General features: G+C 50.5%; 1 protein-coding gene across 2 annotated transcripts in view; it reads right to left on the reverse strand.

The window, feature by feature from the left end:
- EYA2 (EYA transcriptional coactivator and phosphatase 2) overlaps window positions 1-22353 on the reverse strand; it is a 259835-nt gene that overhangs the window by 150059 nt on the left and 87423 nt on the right. The window contains exons 3-5 of one of the 2 annotated variants that reach the window (XM_040446861.1): window positions 15502-15547; window positions 11948-12090; window positions 3607-3723 (exon numbers count right to left, since the gene is read on the reverse strand). In XM_040446861.1, coding sequence (XP_040302795.1) covers window positions 3607-3723; window positions 11948-12090; window positions 15502-15547 — 306 coding nt within the window. The remainder of the gene's footprint in view (window positions 1-3606; window positions 3724-11947; window positions 12091-15501; window positions 15548-22353) is intronic. The other variant, XM_040446862.1, reaches the window with a different exon arrangement.

Here is a 22353-nt window from a genome sequence, read left to right on the forward strand (position 1 = left end):
TTGGGTAAACTTAAAAAAAAGAAAATAAACAACAAGCGAAGGCTGACGAGTGCTGTGAACTTTTCTCTCTTATGTTTATTATACATTTGGTGGAGGGGCAGTGTTATCCAAACAGATACAGATCTCAGACCAGAGCCTTGAGGGGTGATGACCCCGCTGAGGTTTCTGGAAGTTTATGAGAGGAGGTAGAGGACCCAGAGGGAGGCATCTGGCTTATCTAATGCTTGCTCTGTGACCCTACACGAGCCATTCTGTGGCAGTGCCTCAGTTTACTCATCTGCAAAGTGATGGGGTGGTTGGTCCCTGCTTGGGTTCTTTCTGCTTTGACGAAATTGTGATTTTAATTCCTAGAGAGGAAAAAGACTCATCCCAGATTCTCCACACGGACCAATTTCACTCTGAGTGTTTTCAGACCCTTTCTTCATTCCCTTCCTCATCTGAAAAGCTAAGCTGAACTGACGTCTTCCATTCTGAAACGCACACGGAGTAGTTTCAGAGTTTATTTCTCCTCTGGAACAACTTGAAAAAAAAAAAAGCTAATAGGAAGCACATGGGCATGGTGTGTGAGCGTTCTGTGTGTTTGTGTTTGAAAAAAATACTTACGGAGGAATATGTCAGGCTTGCAGAATGCCTGGGCTGTTTCAAGAGCAGTTTATGGCCATTAGCATGAGACTGAAGGCAGTTAATTGGGACAAAGTCCAGCTGCTGTCGCAGCCCTTCTAGCATCTGGGCCGCAAGGACGGTAAGAAAATAACCTGGATTATTCCCATGGTTGGGTGGGAACAGAGCAGATGTTTTTCGACTTGTGAAGGGCTGCTGGGGATTGAGGTGGCGAGGCAGGGTTTAGGCAAGTGCTCATCCATGGAGAATTGCCTTCTAGAGGGTTCTACAAGAGTGGGGAGGGCAGGAGGGTATGGGGGTTGCATGCCTGGGCTCTGCAGTGAAACGGCCTGGCTGCAGATCCCACCGCCATAGCCATGTGACCTTGGGCAAGTTACTTTACCAATGTGTGCCTCAGCTTCTCCATCTGTAAGATGGGGATAATGACAGACCGTAGGTCACAGGGCTATTGGGAGGATTAAGGGGAATGGCGTATGGTATACACATAGCTTAGGATGCTATTTGGAATCCTGAAAGCAAGAGTCCAGGAAATGGCACTTGGAGGAAACAGCACAGGCTCCGGAATTCTAGAAATCCGAGTCTGAATGCCAGCTCTGAATACTTCTTGGCCGTGTGATATTGAGTAAATCACTTCCCCTCTCTGGGCCTTGCTTTCACCATGTGTAAAGCAGGCATGATAATGCCCTCCTCATGGGGCTGCCATAAGGACCAGAGAAGAAATGACATATTCTATATGTCCTGGCTGGGGGCGGGGGTGGGTCCCCTCTTTGCATTCCAATCTCATCCCCTTTACTCACTGCCCCCAGACTCATGCTTCTCCTTTGGGAGAACCTCCAGCTGCTCATGTGGCTTGCACCTTTCCATTACTCGGGTCTCCCTAACCATCTGGGTTATGTCCACCGCTATGCCCCTCATCACTGCCCATCACACTGCCCTGTCTCTGTCCTTCACAAGCTCTGTCAAAGTCTGTTAATAATCCGTTTATTTGTTAATCGATTCTTTGCTTTCTCTCTGAGGGACTGTCACTGTTGCTGGCCATGTCTCCAGTGCCTAAAAGGGTGCCAGGCATAGAACTCGTACTCAATAATACACAGTGAAAGAATGATGGATGGAGAGCCACTCCTAACGTCACTGAATCCACTTATTTTCTGCGGGGGTGGGGAAGGATGTCAGAATGGGGGAGGGTGGACTGTGTTTGCGGTTCAACCCTCATGGCCTTAGAAGTCCTGAGGCAGTAGGTCTCATCTCTACTCGCAGAGCTAGTAAACACTGGCTTGAGAGTGACCCAAATGCAAGTTCAAGTTCAGTGTCTTCAGAAGCCTTTATTATCAGGACTGTTGCCATAATTTCACTGCCCACTTGAAGATGGGTCCCAGGAGCTTGCACCCTTCAGTGAGACCCAGAAGGCTACCGTGGGGGGGCCAGAGGCGAAAGCAGAAGCAGAGAAGAGCAAGGGTTTGGGGGTCAGCCTGGGGGATGGGATTCTGCCAGACCCCTAAGAGATTCAACACATTCTGTTTCCTGCACTTGCAGTAAAATCTAAACTCCTTGCCTTGATGTTGGGCAAACCGATCATTCCCTCCATGCCGCAACTGCCTCACCTAGAAAATGGGAATAATACCAGCACCAACACTTTGCCATGAAGGTTGTATAAGACGATCCAAACAACATCGTGTGGCACGTGGCAAGTGTTTGGTGTTGGCTGATGGTGCCACCAACAAGCTCTGATACAGACCTTTACATGGGAGCTTTTCCAAGGGCTGGGCATTGATGTTCATCAGCCCCTTTCTCCACCCCCAACCCCCACCCCCCCCAAGATCATTTGCTGTCCCTTCGCCAGGTTTTTCTCTGAAAGGCTGCCCTTGATATGCGTTTTTATTGTTTCTTTAATAAGACATTTACAAGACAAAGTGACAACACTTGCGAATAGTTTTTTTTTTTTTTTTTTTAAGAAAAGTATAATCGCTCATTAGCCCACGGACTTCCCATTACTCCTTTACTCTTGCATATTATTTTTCAAATCCTTGACGGTCATTTTTACCAGATTTCATGAAGGAAAAAAATACCAGGATGCGGATCCCCCACATGACTGCCACTAGCCCCTCTACTCCATGCTTCAGCCCCAATATGCTCCCAAGGGACTCTAAGAAGAGAAGGGCCCTAGGAAGGTCAAAGAGTGGGCACAGAAGAATCCAGGAATCCAGTTACTTAGGGTATGTGGGGTGAAGTTACACACTGGAGTCTTCTGCCCTTTCTAAGGCCAACGTAGGGTGATGCAGAGCCCCTGAACCTCCTGCCTGGAATACCAGCTTCTTTACTAGCCCACCTGGCATGTCTGAGTCTACAATGGACTTGCCTGTCCCGTCACACTTACCGAAGCCAACTCCTACCCACAGCCCTCAGGAACTTACAGAATTTGGCTCTGTTCTCTCTCCAACACTCTCTCCTCCCACACCCTTTGAATCCTGCTCCAGCCTTGCTGGCCTCTGTTCTGTGCCTCAAACACATCAAGACATTGCCCTGCATACCGCTTTCGCACTGGCTGTTCCCGCGACCTGGAATGCTCTTCCTCCAGGCCTGTACATGGCTGAGGCCTCCTACCTCTTTGTGTCTCTGTCCCATGTCATCTCTTCAGAGTCTGACTCTGTCTACAGTTGTATATCTCACCATTCCTGACCCTTAAATTGCTCATCACTCTCTACCCAAACTCCATGTCTATTTGCTTCACGGCACTCAACTTCTTCCAAAATTAGCTGGTTTATTTGTTGCCTTGTTTACTGTCAGTCTCTCCCTCCTGCCATGCAATTGCCATAAGGGCAGATCTCATATCTGTTCTCTTCTGTCCACCGCTCTAACTCCTGGAGATAGATTCTGGCACATAGTAGGCGCTCAATAAATCTGGCAAGCAAACGAATGAATGACTGGACACCTAAGTCAGGCAGTGCCTTGGAGGTGGACAGGAAGGGGCCGCAGCGCCACACTGACCGTGCATCTGGTAGGTGTACGGGCTCTGTCCAGTGGGTGGGGTGCTGAAGCTGGAGCCGTAGCTGAGGAATCCACTCTGGCTGGGGGAATGGTTCAAGCTGTCTTCTGTCTTGATACCTTGGAAGGAGGAAAAAGAGGCACCGGGGACACATGATTAGGATGCTTCCTTGTCACCTGCAGAAGAGCGTCTGAACCAAGAGAGCACACAATTTTATCAGTTTCCAAATCAGGAGCTGCAAACCGGTGGCCTGTGAGGCACAGTTAGCCCATAAACGTATTTTGCTTGGCCTGCATATTTTTAGGGAAAATCTGAAATTAGTTGCTTTTGTTGAAAAACCAGGAGATTTCACCAAATAATCTGGACTTATGGCTTCATTTGAACAGCGAGATGGTCTAGCAACACCATGCCTGCATTCCCATGTGATGACACAGCCTATCCCCATAGGTTCCCTGGGGTCACTATAGATACTGCACTGTCTCTGAAACATAAATGTCTGCTTTAAGTGCTGTCTTTTCATTGCAGTTGTACTCTTTTTTTTTTTTTTCACATGCTAGGACCCTATCAAAAGTAGGAAAGGGAAAGGCAGGTCAAGAGGGACCCATATTGGGGCGCCTGGGTGGCTCAGTTGGTTAAGCATCTGACTTCGGCTCAGGTCATGATCTCGCAGTTGGTGGGTTCGAGCCCCGCATTGGGCTCTGTGCAACAGCTCGGAGCCTGGAGCCTGCTTCGGATTCTGTGTCTCCCTCTCTCTCTGCCCCTCCCCTGCTCATGCTCTGTCTCTCTCTGTCTCAAAAATAAATAAAAACATTAAAAAATTAAAAAAAAAAAAGAGGGACCCATATTTTGTATATGCCTCATGCTTCCTGCCTGGCTCTGAGGGCAGTGAGTTTTCAACTCCTAGTCTACAGAGTAGGGCCGTGTGTGGTTAATGTCCATCAAGATTTGGGGGTGAGTGTGAAATGAACCATCCTTCCTCTGTAAAGATGCCCATGCCACTTAATCCTAAGACACACTCTCCACTCTTCTTGTGGGAGGAACCTGCTTCTCCAAAAGCCACAGTTACAAATGTGTCGTTTGCTTCAGCCACAGTCTGACATGCTTCCCCAGAGCACAGGCACCGATTCCATGAGCAGCTGGCTGGAGAAAGGACTGTACGGAGGCAAGAGGCTTGATCCACCATCAGGAGCCCACAGGTTGTATTTTTACTGAAAATGTAATAGACTCTGCTTATCTCTGTCTACCTAACAGGTGTGAAACAGTATCTCCACGCTGTTTATGTTTACATCTCTTTACTTTTTTAAGCTTATTTATTTATTTTTGAGACAGAGCGAGCGAGAAAGCGAGCATAAGCAGGGGACGGGGCAGACAGGGAGAGAGAGAATCCCAAGAGATGGAATCTGTGCTGTTTGTGCATAGCCCAACGCGGGGCTCGATCTCATGAACTGTGAGATCATGACCTCAGCTGAAACCAAGAGTTGGACCCTTAACTGACTGAGCCACCCTGGGGTCCCTTTTTCTATCTCTTTAAAGGATATTTCTAGTTCTGGCTCCAGTTTTGTAACAGCAGTTCCTTCTTTTTCACCCATTCAGTCTCGCGAATGAAGACGATGCTTCCAAAACATGGAGGAGCAAAGGCAAAGAGAAGCGTCCCTGCTTTCTACCCCCAGGAAGCCCTCCCCAGCTTGGAGGATGGTCCACTGTTCTGAGCAACACACAAGGTATCAAAGGGTTCTGTAAGACAGACATGGGGAGTCTAGTATATGCTCAGAGTATTGAGTTCTTTCTCCTGGTTCCTGAATTCCCAATGTCACCCACCATCAGATGCCAACACGTTCAGTTCCTGTTGGGGAAGACTTCTGCTTCTTTAAGAGACTGAGATATTCTAGGGTAGACTGAAAAACATGACCAGGTTCTCTTGTCAAGAGGCAGAGTCCATTTTCGTACTTCTAGAGTCTCCACTGGCCTTGTAACTTGTTTTGACTGATAGAAGTGGCTGAGTGATGGGAGTTCTGGAGACTAGCTGTCAAGTGCCTTTGAAGCTCCTACCTCCGCCCTCCTCTTTTTTTTTTTTAAAGTCCATTTATTTTGAGAGAGAGAGAGAGAGCACGAGTGGAGGAGAGGCAGAGAGAGAGAGAGAGAGAGAGAGAGAGAGAGAGAGAGAGAGAGGGAGAGAGAGGGAGAGAGAATCCCAAGCAGGTTCCGTGCAGTCAGCATAAGCCCAATGTGGGGCTTGATCTCACAAACCCTGAGATCATGACCTGAGCCTAAATCAAGAGAGGGATGCTTAACTGATTGAGCCACTCATGCGCCCCAACTCTGCCCTCCTGGAAACCTGACACCAGCACGCTGTGAGCAAGCACAGGATTAAAGGGCAGGTGGAGGGAGCCATGCCAGCCGACCTGCCAGCCAAATGCAGCTTCATGAGAGACCCCAGGGAGACCAGGAGAGAGTCTACCCAGCCAATCCACAGAAGCACCAGAAATAGTTTACCAGTGTTGTTTTAAGTGATTAAGTTTGGGGTATAAGAGATAAATGACGGACCCCTGGGTGGCTCAGTTGGTGAAGTGTCTGACTCGATTTTGGCTCAGGTCATGATCTCGTGGTTGTGAGATCGAGCCCTGCGTCAGGCTCCGTGCTGGGTGTGGAGCCTGCTAAGATTCTCTCTCAATCTCTGTCTCCCTCTCTCTCTCCCTCCCCCTCCCCTCTGCCCTTCCCCCCTCAAAAAATAAAAAAAACAGATACATGAGTTGTGGCACAATCAAATAATGGAATATGGAATATTACACAGAGTGAAAATGAATGAACTATAGCCACAGGCACAAACAGGGATAAATTTCATAACACATAAGGGTGGGTAGAAAAAGCAAGTGTCAAAAGAATAGAGACTGAAAGAAACAACATATACAAAGCTGTAAAACACGCAAAACAATACTCTACATAGGCCCATGGGCCAAATGGGACTTGATGCCTGTTTTTTGCAAATGAGGTTTTTTTTTATTTTTTATTTATTTTTTATTTTTTCAACGTTTTTATTTATTTATGGGACAGACAGAGACAGAGCATGAATGGGGGAGGGGCAGAGAGAGAGGGAGACACAGAATCGGAAACAGGATCCAGGCTCCGAGCCATCAGCCCAGAGCCCGACGCGGGGCTCGAACTCACGGACCGTGAGATCGTGACCTGGCTGAAGTCGGACGCTTAACCGACTGCGCCACCCAGGCGCCCCTTTGCAAATGAAGTTTTATCGGAACACAGACACATCCATTCGTTTATGGAGGATGGCTTCTTCTGCATTATAATGGAAGAGCTGCGTGACTGCGATAGACTGTAGGGCGTGCAAAGCTGAAAATATTTACTATCAGGCTCTTCACAGAAAAACTTTGCTGACCCCTAGTCTACATAAAGAAATGCAGAGGGATGACAAACATCAACTCCAGGCATGTGGGTTGTCTCTGAGAAGAAAGGGAGATGACCTTTTATGCTTTTTATTTCTTACGCTGGATTCCAGCTCGTGGTATTTGTAGTGTTCGTCTTCATGCTTTTACCGATGTCTTAAATGTTGCGTAACAAATCGAGGAAAAACAGATTCAATACCGCTCACCTTCTTCCCTCTAGCTTGCTCAAATGTGTCACTTCCTTGAAGCTATTTGCACAAAAGTAAATAATGCTGTTTGCCAAGGAGCACTGAGAAAGCTTCCTAACAAGATTCAACAAGGTTTGTCCAGACAATGAGCAAACACTGCTTGCTCAGGGCACAGGCACAGGTGAAGGAAAATGGCTTTTCATCCTACCTGTCATTGTTCAGTGACATGAACATTCCAGGTGTGTGTGGCAGCCTGGCAAGACCCTGCTGTCTTGATTGAGTATGTCCCTTGGGCCAGCCCTGTGAGCTGATCCCTTCGCAGAGATCAGGGGTTGGCCAATCACGGCCTGTGGACCAAGTCTGGCCTACTTCCTGTCTGTGTAAATAAAGCTTTATTGGAACACAGAGACACCTGTTAGTTTCCATATCGTCCGGCTGCCTTCACACTATGGTGGCGGAGCTGAATGGCTGCGACAGGGACTCTAGGGTCCGCAGAGCCAGAAGGACCATCTGGACCTTTGCAGACAACGGTGGCCGACCTCTGACACAGACAGCCTCGTCTACCTTCACAGTAATGGCGAGGAGACGAGTAGCACCCCCGCTGCCCGAAGGAGGAAACTGAAGGGGCTTGTCCAGTGTGTCAGGACCAGCATGTGGCGGGGGGGGGGGCGGGGGGGGGGGGGTGAGCCCAGGACATATGCTTGTACTACCTGCCACGTTGTGTCTGGACACAGGGCCGGTTTTCTCTTTTATGCCGAAAAATAATACGGCTTCGGTTTCCCTGGCTGTCAGCCAGGTGGGGTAGCTTAGGTGGGATTATATCACAAGCCTTCTAGCACAGGAGGGACAGAGGGTTGGAAACAATGCCCACACCTGTGGGCCGAGGACTGTCACAGGCACTAGAGCTCAGTGATGAAGAGACTGGACTCCAGGGCCAGGCTACTTTGGGTCTAATGCCACCGACCAGCTGGGGGACCCTGAGCTGGTTCTTTACCCCCAAGGACACAGAACATTGAGGACTGAGGCGACGGCAGCTCAGCGACGGTGACTATTCCCAACGCCTGGCCTGTTGCCCCAACAGGACCCCCCACTCCTACCCCTAGAATCACCCCCCGTCTATTCAGTCGATGCACTGCCCTGCCCCGGGCCACCACCGTCACCCCGCACTCCTCCTCAGTCTCTGACCAGCCTGTCTGCTGCCTTCTTCCTTCCCTCCAATCCAAGCTCCCCACGGCGGCCGACGCGATCTTGGAAAAAAACCCAGACTGTAGCGTTTAGCCCTCTGCTTATAAACCTGCCAACGAGTTCCCGTTTCGCTCGGAATAAAACCCCAAATCCTTCCCAGGCCTCGCGGGCTCTGCCCGCCTCACCCACCTCATCCCTCACTGTGCTGTGGCTATTGGGCTCCTGGGACTCTCCAAATTCCTCCCATCTCGGGGCCTTCTGACTTCCGACGGGCGGCCCCCCTGCCTGGAGGCTGCCTCAGTTCTTAGGATGCTGAACCAGCTCTTTGTCTAAAAGGCCTCCCCGAAGCTGGAGCCTAGATGAAGCCTTCCTCCCGTTCTCCCTCACGACCGACTTCTCTTCCTCGTATCACAGAGCATCGTTCGAAACACGCGAAGATTTGTAAATCTTAAAATGTTTTTCTCCCTTTAGGCCAGGAGGTGCAAACTCAAACGTCTTTGGGGGACAGGCAGATAATTCAAGAGAGCCATGTGGGCTGGGTGGGGAGCATGACAAATTTAGGCTAATGGGCACAGCCTGACTCAGAGTCACCTATTCCTGACACAAAAAAGAATGTGGGCTCAGTGCTGCCGGATCATCTCTCTCTCTCTCTTTTGAAAGACATTAGAAATATAATTTTTTTTTAAATTTTAGAGAACAAGTGTGAGGGGGGCACAGGGGTAGAGGTGGAGAGAATCTTTAAATTAAAAAACATGTTTTAATGTTTATTCCTGAAAGAGAGAGAGAGAGAGAGAGACAAAGCACGAGCAGGGGAGGGGCAGAAAGAGAGGGAGACAGAGTTCGAAGCAGGCTTCAGGCTCTAAGCTGTCAGCACACAGCCCGATGTGGATCTCGAACTCCCAAGCCATGAGATCATGACCTGAGCCGAAGTCAGATGCTTAACCGACTGAGCCACCCAGGCACCCCAGAAATATAATTTTTTACACTAGCATTTCGCATTTTAAAATTGGCAATTAATTTATTTTTTGCAAATGTTTATTTTTTTTAATGTTTATTTACTTTTGAGGGAGAGAGAGCATGCACGCATGTGCGTGGGAGAATGTGCATGTGCGTGGGGGACGGGTAGAGAGAGAGGGAGAGAGAACCCCAAGCAAGGTACATTTGGCACAGATCCAGACATGGGGCTCAATCTCACGAGCATGAGATCATGACCTGAGCTGAAATCAAGTTAGACACTTCACCAACTGAGCCACCTAGGTGCTCCCAAAATTAGCGATTAATTTTTTAAATGTTAAGCATGTTTTATAGGTTAAAAGAGATACCCACATTACCCACTGGCCTTTACTTTTCAGCCTCTGTTGCAGACTGTAAGCTCCACAGAGGGCCCATTCTGCTCTGTTGGCCTCTGTGTGCCTAGCACACGACCCAACGCTGAGTGAATGAATTAATGAATGAATGGACACAAGAACAGAGCAGAGGCAGAGAGGGAGAGAAGGAAGGGAAAAAAGGAAAGACTCAGTCTCTGCACTCGAGCCACACCATCGAGTTGGGAAGATGAGATGATACATTCATTTAACAGATGACGAAACCGAGGCCCGGGAAGGTCAGAGGCAGCTGGGCCCAGAAGCCAGGTCTCCTGACTACCTTTCCACTAGGCGTCTGTGGTTTCTACCTGTCCCTTCCTCCTCCGGGGACTACCTTGCCCTACATTCAGTTCGGTTCTCTTGGATGAGCTTGACCTGACTTGTGGTTCCATGGGGGGATATGTGGCCAAATGTGGCCATCCAGAGCATTCTATCTTCTCTGCCCCAGTGTCTCTGCCCCAGTGACTGGGAGTCCAGTCAGAGGAATCCCTGGGATGGTACAGGAAGTCCTGGACGAGAGAAGCTCTCTTTTGGGGGGAGGTACAGCTTGGAACTGCGAGGGCTGTCTTTGACACCACAGTGGGAAAGTCTCAGAATGAGGGTTAACCTTCCAAAGGAAAGCAGAGAGACTGATTCTTCATATCATCACTTGAGTACCTGGATTTAGCCCTGCCTGAAGCTCATACCCTAAGATTGTTCAGCTATGGTTTGCAGTCAACACCCTTATTTCCTTAAGCTAATTAGCACTGGATTTTTGTCATTTGCTACCAAAGAGATTTGGGTTGATACATCAGTTAAGATGGGAAGGACTAGCATGAATATAAGCCATAGGCAGTGTGATAGTTAATTTTATGTGTCACCCTCACTGGGCCACAAGTTGCCCAGACAGTTGGCTAGACATTATCTTGGGTATGTCTGTGTGAGAGTGTCTCTGAAGGAGACTAACATTTGAATCTGTAGACCGAATAAGCAGATTGCCCTCCCTGATGTGGGTGGGCCTCACCTAATCAAGTGAAGACCTGAATAGAACAAAAAGGCTAACTAAGTAAGAGGTGACTCCTTCTATGTGAGTGTTTGACCTGGCACATCAGTCTTTTCCTGTCTTCAGACTGGAGCTGAAAAGTCAGCCCTTCTTGGGTCTTGGGCCCGCCTACTTTTAGACCAGAATGTATACCATTACCCCTCCTTTTCTCTGGCCTTTGGACTCAAATTGGAATGACACCATGGGCTCTCTTGGGTCTCCAGCTTGCCAACCTCAGATCTTGTAACTTCCCAGCCTCCATAACTGGGGGAGCCAGTTCCTATGATCTCTCTCTCTCTCTCTGTCTCAATATATAGCTATAGCTATAGCTATAGCTATAGCTATAGCTATAGCTATAGATATAAATATATAGATATAGATATCGATAGCTCCCTCCCATTGGTTCTGCCTCTCTGGAGAACCCTGACCCGTACAGATGGGGGCAGGTGAGCGGTGGATGCTGGGCCAGGTTCACAGACTCTTTGGTTTGTAGCAATAAGGTTCTGACAGTCACAGTCTGTAGGTCTGTTGTTTTTGCCTTCCCGGCATCCGCTTACTTTCCTTCGCGAGAACCATCTCTCCCTCAGATGCAATCCGCACACTTCAGCCTCCTTATCTCTCTCATGTTCACCTTCTTGACTAGCTTGAGGCATTGTCACGTGACCCAATTTGGGCCAACGAGGGTTGCTAGGGATTCTGGTGGGGCCGCTGGGAAAGATGGGCTCTCCTTCCACTGGCTGTGCTGAGCTAAAAGGATGCCAACCCAGAGGGACGGGCACCATTTTGCTGCCACGTGGGAAAAACCCGTGTGGGATTAAAGCCAACGCAGAGGAAAACATCCGAATCTGGAGCGAGCTGTGGTACACCTGACCTCCCCCGAGCACCCGGGTCCGGCCGTGCTTGAAGTTAGCTCTATCTCTAGATTTCCCCGTATGAGAGTCATTACATTTTCATTTTTCCTAACCTGGCTGGGGTTAAGTTTCTTACTCTTGCAAGCAAAAGAGGCCTTGATAGAATCTGTCAAACTAGAACCGTATTTAAATGTGTCTGTCCTTTCCCTCTATCCCCATTCCAAAATGAGGCCGGCGGCATTTATCATTTTGCATTTAACGGAGGCAGCAGGACAGAAGAAAGACCACAACGTTGGGGACCCCAGGGGGAAAGCGAGGGCTTGGTCTGGTACTCACTGTAAGAAGGGATTCCATAGGCTTGTGCCGGAGGTGGGTAAGTGGTATAAGGGGCAGCTGGCTGGACCCCTGCACTGTACTGTGTCTGGCCGTAGGCTGCCATGGCCGTGGGAGGCTGGCTGTGCAGGACACGTGGACAAGATCTGCATGGAGAAAGAGAAGATTACATCTCCGAAGCCAGGCTACCATCCCATCCCCCTCATCTTGGTGTCACCGCTACCATTTTCCTTTGGGTATTTAACTCCTTCCAGGGCAGAGGCAACTTAGGTGTTCATCAAATCCCATTTCATTTTCCTCTTCCTGGGCACCAGGAAGGTTTTATTTCTTGCCTGCCTTGCAGTCAGAGTCGACCACGTGACTGGATTCTGCCCCGTAGAATATATGAGCCATGCCCAGGTCTGGCCAATAAAACCATCCCCTGCAACCCTCCCGGCCTGCCCTCTCTCCTCTGCTGGCAGCAAGTGTCAGGGTTGAGACATCAGAGCTACGGTACGGATAGCTCCTGGATCCTGAGTCAGCGTGTAGAGGAGAGATGCCCCGGAGAGTTTCACCGAATCTGCACGGAACTTTGAGTAAGAAACAAGCCTTTGTTGTGTGAAGTCACTGGGTCCACACCACTGACTACTGCAGCACAGCCTATCTGTCCTATCCTCTCTGTCCTAACGCAGACACCATCTCAGTTGATTGCAGCTGGGACAGGGCTGTCAATCAAGATGCGCTGCTCTTAGCCAAGGGGTGGGCTCGTGACGGAATTCATCCAATCAGATCCTGTCCTGGGAATTTAAATCTTGGGCTGAATAGTTCATTCCAGCAGCTACACTCTGAAGAGCCTGACTTTTCGTTCCTTCCTACTGCTCGGATCCCAGAAGCTGTCCTTTTCTTGGTCTTTCTCAAGGCCTGATTATTCCACTCTCACTTACACAGGGAGCTGTTCCAGATTTTCCAGATAGGTCCTTTTGGGCTAACATCAGCTGCAGTCCATGTTCCGTTACATGCAACCCAAGAACACAAATGGATTCTGCACTCCATGGTGAGTAACAGGTTCCATGAAGGCCTGGGATTTAAAGGGCCACTTACTAGGACATCTGTAATATAATGAATGAGTGCTTCCCAATCACTGTGCTCTTACCACAGGCTCGAAATGTGTCACACAGGCCCGATACGTGCATTATATCTCATCAGATGCTCACATCAACTCTCTGGGGTAGGGGGGGGTTCTTGTAACTCCCATTTTCAAGAAGAGGAAACCAAAGCCCCGAGACCTGAGGTCACAGCTAGAAAGTGGGGGATCTAGAATTTCAACTCGGGAATCTGACTCCAGGGTTCACAATTACAACCACAAAACTGCATCTCTTCTCACTTAGAGACTGAGATTGGCCCAGCCCTGCAGGCAGCGATAAGTCACATCAAGGGGGGGGGGGGGTTATTCTAGCAGAAGGGGACAAGACGGTGGCCCAGGGGCCATGCGCAGTCCATGGATCCCTGAGTATAATTTCTTTGGCTCGTGCAGTTATTTATTTTTTAAATCTGAATTCATTGCCAATAGTTTCAAACCAGGAGGCTTCTCTTTTCCAGTCTCCCGGCCCCCCCCCCCCAAAACACCTACAAAGCCTAGGTCTGCACTCCTGTGTGGCTTTACCAACCAATTTGAGTAGTGGCCACATCTTGAACCACCACACTCTGTCTATAACAGCCCCCACCGGGTCCACCTCCTTTAGTGATAAAAACAGCTAAAAATTCTTGTGCCCGTTATGTGTCAGGCACCTTCCTAATTCCTTTATGTAGACTGGCTCATTTAAGCCTCATACAACTACAACGACCCTGGAGGTAGTTACAATCCTTATCCCCATTTTACAGATAAGAAAACAGAGGCAGAGAGAGAACTAACATACTAGGATTGCACAGCTGATGCAGACTTTGAACCTGGTTCCAGAGGCTGCACCCTTAACCACTTCACTGGGCCAGTCTCTTTCTTCAGCTCACACACGGGGACACTAGGGCCTTCTGCACCCGACATCCTGTACCTACCTGCTCTAACCAGCCTGCTTTCCAGTAGATGTTAATGAGATCCCCAACTCTGGACTGGATTCCATTTTGGTTACATCATCTTATTTATTTAAAAAAATTTTTTTGAAATGTTACTAGAGAGAAAGAGAGAGAGAGAGAGAGAGAGAGAGAGAGCGCAAGTGAGAGGGGAAGGGGCAGAGAGACAGAGACAGAATCTGAAGCAGGCTCCAGGCTCTGAGCTGTGAGCTGTCAGCACAGGGCCCAACGCGGGGCTCGAACTCATGAACCGTGAGCTCATGACCTGAACCGAACTCGGATTCTTAACTGACTGAGCCACTCAGGTACCCCTGGTTACATCACGTTAGTTAAAATCTCTTCCTTTCCCGAATTCCTTCTATGTAAGAAGCCTCCGAGCAGGTGTGAGATGGGTACAAAGGTTTATGGAAAAGATGTTCTCCTGCCCTCTACGCTGATAAAGGGTTGGGGAACTCGTTCCAAGGTGCGTGAGGAACTCACTGGACTTGGAGACCCAAGAACCAGTCCCGGAGGGCGTTTCAGCTGCCAACATTCTCGGTGTCTGTCGCGCCTGAGCATGAGTCCCGAGAGTCGGGACTCAGGGCCGAGCATAGAACCTTATCTGAACCTGCTCCCAAGTTACACCTGTCCTTCGATCTAGAAGGTGGAAATTCCAGGCGATCAACTCTGGCTTCCCATCAGAACCCCTTTCTCCCTTGCGGATTAATCTGGGGCTACGGTGAAAACCTAGAGAAAGAGGAGTGGAACTCTCCAACTCCACGGCCTTAAAGAAGAGTTCAGGTGGATCGAACAGACCTCTGTTGCTACTAACAATCCCCAAAACGTCTGCAAGGAAAGGAAGGCTGAGAAAGTGTGTCCCTTCCAAACGGTTTCTCCAGTGTTGTCAAGGGAGGTGCGTGTCGGCATCTGGAGGAGCTGACCCTCTAGGCCGAGGGCACCTTGACCACCGAGGGCTCTCCGGAAGCCGTGGCCATCAGGGAGCTCGCTCTGCCCTTCACACACCTCTGGTGCAATACTGATGCTGCCCGTCCACCTGAGGGGGTCTCTGCCCTACTGGCCTGTCTCCTCCACTCGCCGGGCAGAGGAGAAGGCAAGAGGGGGGCAGGGACAGCAGGAAAGGGAGGGAAGGCGGGGACAGAGTAGAGGAGGGAGAGTGAAAAGGAGGGAGAAGAAAGGAAGGAGGAAGGGGAGGGAAACGGAAGGAAGGACGGACAAAAAGAACAAAGAGAAGAAGAGAGGAAGTAAGAGCCAACACTCGACACTCGACTCCAGGCTTCATTCGAAGGCCTTTTAACATGTTTGAACTCATTTCAAGGGGGCGGGCGTCCTGACGGTCTCCCCCTTTTCCAGATGGGGAGACCGAGGCCTGGGAGGTGGAGTCATGTGCTCTGGGTGGCTCAGCTGGTAAGTGCTGGTGCTGGGATTCCTCTCTGGGGATTCAGGCCCCAGAGCCTCAGCCCCGCAAGGAGGGGAAAGGTAGGGAGGCAGAGGAGGCGGGCAGGGGTGCTCACCTTGCGAAGAGCGGAGACACGCTCGGAGGGGCCGATGAGGTGACGCCTGGAGGGAAAAGAAAAATTGGAAAGGCTTTAGCTGTCGGAGTGATGATCCACTAAAGCTGTGGGTGGGAAGCTGCTCACCCGAGTGGGAAGAACCTTGGAGAATTGCTTTCTCAACCACAAAAGCTCATTCGAGGCACAACGTTTTAGCGTTTCCTCCTCAAAACCCCTTTCTGGGCGAGTTTCATCTCTGGATACTAACTGAAGGACCACACGTAAAGAGTCTATAACATCTTGAAACATCGGGGTAGAACCCTCTCCCTTACCCAGTGCGCGGATGGGGACACCGAGGCCAAAGGGACACAAAGAACACGCTTGAGCTAGGCCCCATAACTAGACAGCAGCACAAACTGGGACCTGGACCAGGTTTCCTGACTCCCAGGCTGATGCCATTTCCACTCCTGGATGGAGAACTATCCCGTTCCCTGCCTCAACGGCACAGCCCCGAGAACTCATGAATGGCAGATACCAGTTGGCTTTGATTGGCCAACATCCATTTCCCTTCTCCTGATGACATCATCTTGACGTTCTTCCTCTCCCCCCCACCACCCAGTTTCAGCCCATGGGGTTCAGGTGGGGCTGGCCCCAGCACTTAGGGGAAGCCACACGCTGACGCATCTCCTAGGCTCCAGGTAGAGTGTGCAGCAGGAAGACAGAAGGGGCCTGAGCTCCTGATTCAACGGTGCCCCTCGGCACACAGCATCCAGCCATCAGTGGGAGACAATAAGGCAAGAGGTGATGAAAAGGTGACGGAATTCAGCTAAAGAGAGATATTTTCAAGAAGCCAATTTTACACGTGGACAGTCCACTGGGGACCACGTTATGTCATCTCTAACAGGAAAACTCAACGTCGTCACCGTGACGCCCAGGCCAACACTAGATTGCATGCCTACTGATCGCACCAACCTCCCCACTCACACTCCCTGGTGCGTAGGGCAGTGCCTACGTACTGGGGTACGCGGCTGGAGCATCCCTGTGCCTCCTGAGACGTGCTCTCAGGTCCCCAGAACTCTGAGCCTCTCTCAGCCCCGGACTGGAGGCTCAGAACTTGCAATTTCAACTCTACCACTTGGTATCAACGAGACCTGGGGGAAGCCTGCCCAGAGTCTCTGGACCTCAGCGTTCCCAGCTGTGAAATGGGGGGAAACTGATCTCACAAGGATGCGTGAAGACGAAGACACAAGAGGATGATGCTGATGAGGTCCGTCATTTACCCCGTGCTTGTTACCTGCCAAGCTCTAAGCGTGTTACTCAGATGCGTTATTGTTAATCCTCGGAATCACCCCACGAGGAGTGTTCTATTCATACCCCCGTGTCGCAGGCGAAGATCTGGAGGCACAGACAGTTTAACTAACTCACCCAAGGCCACAGGGGTCATCAGGGGTGGATGTGTGCTCTGAGCTCAGGCGGTCTGGCTCCGGGGTTTTTCTTCACTACCAGGGCGCTGCAGCCCGCGATGGCTTCGTCACCACACCAGCTACAACCACGCACCTAGGAGGTCACTTACTCACCTGCGTGCCCTCTCTTAGACCTCACAATGGTGCTACAAGGTGGGCAAAGTCACCGTCCCCACAGTACAGATGAAGAAACTGGGGAAGGCTAAGGGCCCTACTCAAGCCGCACGGCCCATGGGCACCGGAGCCGGGACTTGAACCCAAGCGCCTTGGGAGCCCCAAGCCTGTTTCCTGAACCGCGTCCCTGGCAGAGTTAAGTTCTGCCGGAGTCCCAAACCCCTGGATCAAGGGTGGGCGAGTCCCGAAGTCCGTTCGGAGAGTCCGGCTCGAGCTAAACGGTAAAACCGAATGGACAGTACCAGCCTGGATGGCCCGTGGGAAGAAGGGGTTGGATGAGACTTCTGCTGTAGTTACAGTCGTGAGAACGTGCTATGTGAGGCGTGTGCACGCGTGCATATGTGAGGAAGAGGAGTGCAAAAATATATTTCTCACTGTGTGTCCGGAACAGCTGTGGTCTAATGCCAAGGAAAGCCCCTGGCACCCAGTAGGTGCTCACTCAATGCTCATTTATTTCCCTGGCTGGGGTTCGCTGCCCCGAACAGGACCTCCAGCATCCCGTCCCCGCCCTCCCCCAGGACTAGAGGATGAACAGTCTCATTCCGAAGCAGACACAGTTCTCATTAGCGGTAAAAGCCCATGTTTTGAGTGCATTTAGTAATACATAAGTTACTGAATTAAACATTTCGAATATGATTTCTTAAATAAGTATGTAAATATTCATAATTCGCATCTTATGGAAACAAACATTCCTATGGGCTCGGATTAACCTGGCGTTCTGTAAATTTGAAGCATCTTTCTGCCCCAACCTCCGTGCCGTGATTTGCATATTTGCTTCGCTCCAGCTTCCTCTGCTCTGAATTGTTGAGTAACCTGCCTTCCCCACGCGGGCAGGTCTCCCTCCCCTGCTTTGCAAACCTTACAAGACCCTCCCTTTCCCGCCCCAGCAACCGCCGGGAAGACTGTGCAAGCGAGACACGGGCATTCAGTACAAGAGATCTTCCTGCTGCAGACTGCGTGACTTTTGAGAAACACAGGCTTTTATCTTTTTGGGCGGGTATCACATGTAACTTTCCATCCAGGACACTTGGGGGAATGAAAACCTGGGAAATGGGTACACTACATGGGGAATGATCTCCCTCCCTGCCCTGCTCCCTTCTGCCTTTTTTCCCAGGTAGGGATGGTATACACCTCGTCGGGAATCCTGATGGGACGTGACGAGGTGGGGCTCTCACGCTCCTTCCCTTCTTCAGGGGGCCTGGGTGGGACTGGGTCGAGGACGGTGAAGTTCAGTGCCTTGGACGCAGAGGTGGGTCAGGGCCTGGCCGGGAGCAGAGAGCTTCTCTGTCCCTCTGGCATTCTTGCTGTGGTCCAAGGCTGATGTCCTCAGAGGTCACAAGGACCAGGAGGCCTGTGTGCACATATGTATGCACATATCACCTGCATACTGGTAAGTGGGCCTGGCAGGCTGGTCCTGTACGGGATGCCAGCCCCCAGGTGGAAGATGGAGTGAACATCATCATTCAAGTCACAGGGGACAACCGGGTCCTCGGGGTAGCCCGGGACGTCTTTTGGTGATCTCCCGGCTTCTCGCGTTACCACTTTCTGAATGCCATTGTATTTGACAGCTTTCCCCGATGGCAGTCAGAGAGTGACAGACGCACTGAGGGTGGAGATACGGGAGGCCGGGCCACCGAGCTTTCCACGCAGCCCAGAAACAACCCTGCCCACAGCCCCACAGTGTCACTGCCTGAAGGCAACGATGCTCTGCACAGCAGCACGACTGTGGTGCCACAGCTTGCCGGAGGGGTAGCGAGGGGGTGGACTGTGGTCACGAGTCCCCGCGTGAGGCCGGAGTGTCACAGAGTCTGGTGGAGGGGCCAACAGGAGTACCAGCAAACTGGCAATCTGGGAGGAGGTCACACTGCGCATGGTGAGCCCAACACAAACACATGGGCCCATCGAGGGGCGCCTGGGGGGCCCAGTCGGTGAGGCGTCCGACTTCAGCTCAGGTCGCGATCTCACGGTTCGTGGGTTCGAGCCCCGCGTCAGGCTCTGGGCTGACGGCTCGGAGCCTGGAGCCTGCTTTGGATTCTGTGTACCGCAACCCCCCCCCCGCCCCACCCCTGCTTGTGCTCTGTCTCTTTCGAAAATGAATAAACATTCAAAAAACAATGAAAAAAAAACAACACGGGGCCATCAGCACAAGGGGCAGGTGACCCTCAGGCCCCACACCCAGTGAGTCCCCAGCGTCTTCAGGGTGGTGAAAACACCACATTCAGAAGCAGCAGCAGCTTACTCTCCTACTGGTGGGATCTGGAGCCTGGTAGATGGACATGGCCTTCCACTGACCACAGCCTCCTGTTCTCAACCTTGTTAGGGCCACTGAACTTGCCATGACGCATGGGGTTGAGGTCCACGGAGGACTCACTGAGGGAGCCTTACATCCACGTTGCCAGAGGTGAAAGCAGCTGTAATGACCTGACCCGGTGTAGCCCATCTCCAAGCCTCACCATGGGTCCCAGAAGAGGTGGCTGGTACATAAAACGGGACAGCTGGCTCTCAAGTGGGGAGCAACAGACAGCCTCCTCCGTTTCCTTCTGAATTTAAAACTCTAAGCTTCCTCTTCCTCCCCAGCTTCCTATGGCTAGAGGGAGAGGGATTAACTAAACAGATGGCCAAAACCTCTGGAATGAGCTCACTCACTCACTCACTCAACTCATTCATCCATTCACTTATTCCACGGCCCACCATGCACCAGGCGTGTGCTAGGAACTGGGTTCTAACAGTGAGCCGAAGCAGTCAGGAACGTCCTGTTTAGTGGGGAAGATGGATGGCAAATAAGGAATTGCCCAAGTAAGTACTTAATTGCAATTATAACAAGTTGAGAAGGAAGAAAGTGGTTTGTATAGGGCAGTGCGCCTGGACACTTAACCCCCACGGGACTCGCCTGGGGCTCTTGTGGAAACGCAGACTCCAGGCCGGCAGGGCAAGAAAGCTGCCGGGTGGTGCTGACATGCAGCCCGGGAAACCACACTTCTGCCTGGTGAGGGTTTGGGCTGCAAATTATTAAAAAGTATCCCAGTTCCGGGTTGGTAACCATAAATCTCCACTCGAGAAGTCACAAACTCAAATGCCTACGGGGCCGGGAGATAATGGAAAGGATCAGGACATAAGATCCGATCAAGGCAACCAAAGCTAGGTCTGTGTGTGTGAATGCACACTTCTGTGTGACTAGGACATTCACACTCTATTCATTCATTTTTGTGCATTCATGCGCCTACCATGGGCCAGATCTACAACCCAAATGTCTGTAACATGTCAACTTAATGTTCTTCCCCCCCAAAAGCACATGGGCTTGAAGGGGTCAGACCCAAACACAAATCCTGACGCTGCAGCAGGGTAACTGTGTGACCTTGTGCCTGTCACTGCCTCTCTCTAGGCCTCGGTTTTCACATCCACAACATGGGGCAATACCTCATAACCCGGCAGGCACCTGCCAAGTGGGAACCGCTCCACGCCAGGAGCTATTCTTAGCTTTCCATTCTCTGGGGCCCTTGCTTAAGCCACTTGAATCCGGGAGCCCAATTTGAATGTTCACACTTTTTTTTTTTAAACTCTCACTGGGAGGATTAAAAAGCTAATGATTCTGCAAGCAGCAGCCACTATTATGTTGCCTAATTGGACCCCAGGGGCCACTTCTAAGTGATCCCCATAAGATGAGACAATTCCTGGTGCAAGATGTCTTGAGACAGGTCTTTGCTACAAAAGGTACAAGTCTCCAAACTGAATCAGCTCATCTCCCTTGGGTGGGTGGTTTAAGGTGCTCTCAGGCCAGGGACAACCACAGCGGGACAGAGCACAGTATCAGCAGTCCGGAAGAGCTCACCCCAAATTTGACTCTCACTGAGTGGCTATGTGACAGCAAACAAGTCATTTGTCCCTCATAGGGGTGTTCCTGAGGACTGAAAGAAACAAGGCCCGTAAATCCCAGAGCACGAGGGTTTTAGGGGAGATGTGAACACACGCTCTTCTGTGTAAATCATCACCAACTTATTTTAATGCGTATGAGAATCACAGCAAGACCGGCAAAGGCATAACTTTCCATTTCTGGAGCTGTGTGACGTCATCTTCTTAAAATGAATATACGGAAAGGGAGCAGTTTTAAAGAAAAATCAGTAAGCAAGCGACAAGAGAGGTGTTACCAACATACAGCAGAGAATGGCTGGAGAATGTGTGAAGTCCAGGAGACACGGCCAGGGGTGACAGCTCTTTATCCAGGGAAGGCATTTGAGAATTAATAATAGTCGGTGCCCTTCTTCATAAGGAGAGGGTTGGCAATTTCCTTCCCAATACACCAGCGTCCCCAGAGTGTGATTTCTGTTCCATGCAGGTAGAGGTCATTCGGGGTGCTAAGGCCCCCAGGAAGCCAGCTGGGAAAGGCGGGAGGGTGGGAGAGGCACAGCGGATCCACCTCTCGCCAGGTGAGGACTCTGGCAAAGGTCTGGGCAGCTCAACCTGGCTGGGGGGAGGAGATGAATCGAAATCTGCCAGCTCCAGGCAGGAACTCGTGAGATGGGAACTTGAAATCAGACCCTATTGTGCCCAGGACAGAAGAGATGCAGGAGGTCTGAGAGCGGACAGCCCAGCTTGTCCCCCTGGGCGCGGTCTCACCTCTCAGAGGAAACAACGAGAATACAGCCTTGGCTTCTGCAAAATGTATCTGCATTTTAAATGAAAAAGTTTTCTCTATTAGCTTTGCTTTCTTAGTTCCGCAACATTTTTTCCTCTCCTTCCAGAAGAAAGGATACAATTCAAATCCAATTTTCCCTTGAATAGCAGTGAATGATGGCTAATATTTCTCAAGTGTTTCCTATAAGCCAGGCACTGTGCTAAGGACTGCATGAGTCTTCCCTCTATCAGTGTCCATAACAACTCAAAGAGGAAGTTATTATCTGTATTTTACAGATACAGAAATAAGGAGATTTGACTAAGGATTCAAAGCTAATCATCAGCCTAAAGTTATTTGTGATTCCTCAAGACCATCCTGTGTTCATCCACCCATCCATCCATCTATCCATCCATCCATCCACATATCCATCCATCCATCCATCCACCCATCCACATATCCACCCATCCATCCATCCATCTAGCCATCTATCCATCCACACATCCAAACATCTATCCACCCACTGATCCATCCATCCACCCATCCATCCATCCACCCATCCGTTCATCCACCCATCTATCCATCCACACATCCATCCATCCATCCACACATCTATCCATCCACACA

This window comes from Herpailurus yagouaroundi, unplaced genomic scaffold (genome assembly GCF_014898765.1).
Source record: "Herpailurus yagouaroundi ecotype Mexico unplaced genomic scaffold, PumYag 196, whole genome shotgun sequence".
Taxonomy (NCBI): Eukaryota; Metazoa; Chordata; class Mammalia; order Carnivora; family Felidae; genus Herpailurus; species Herpailurus yagouaroundi.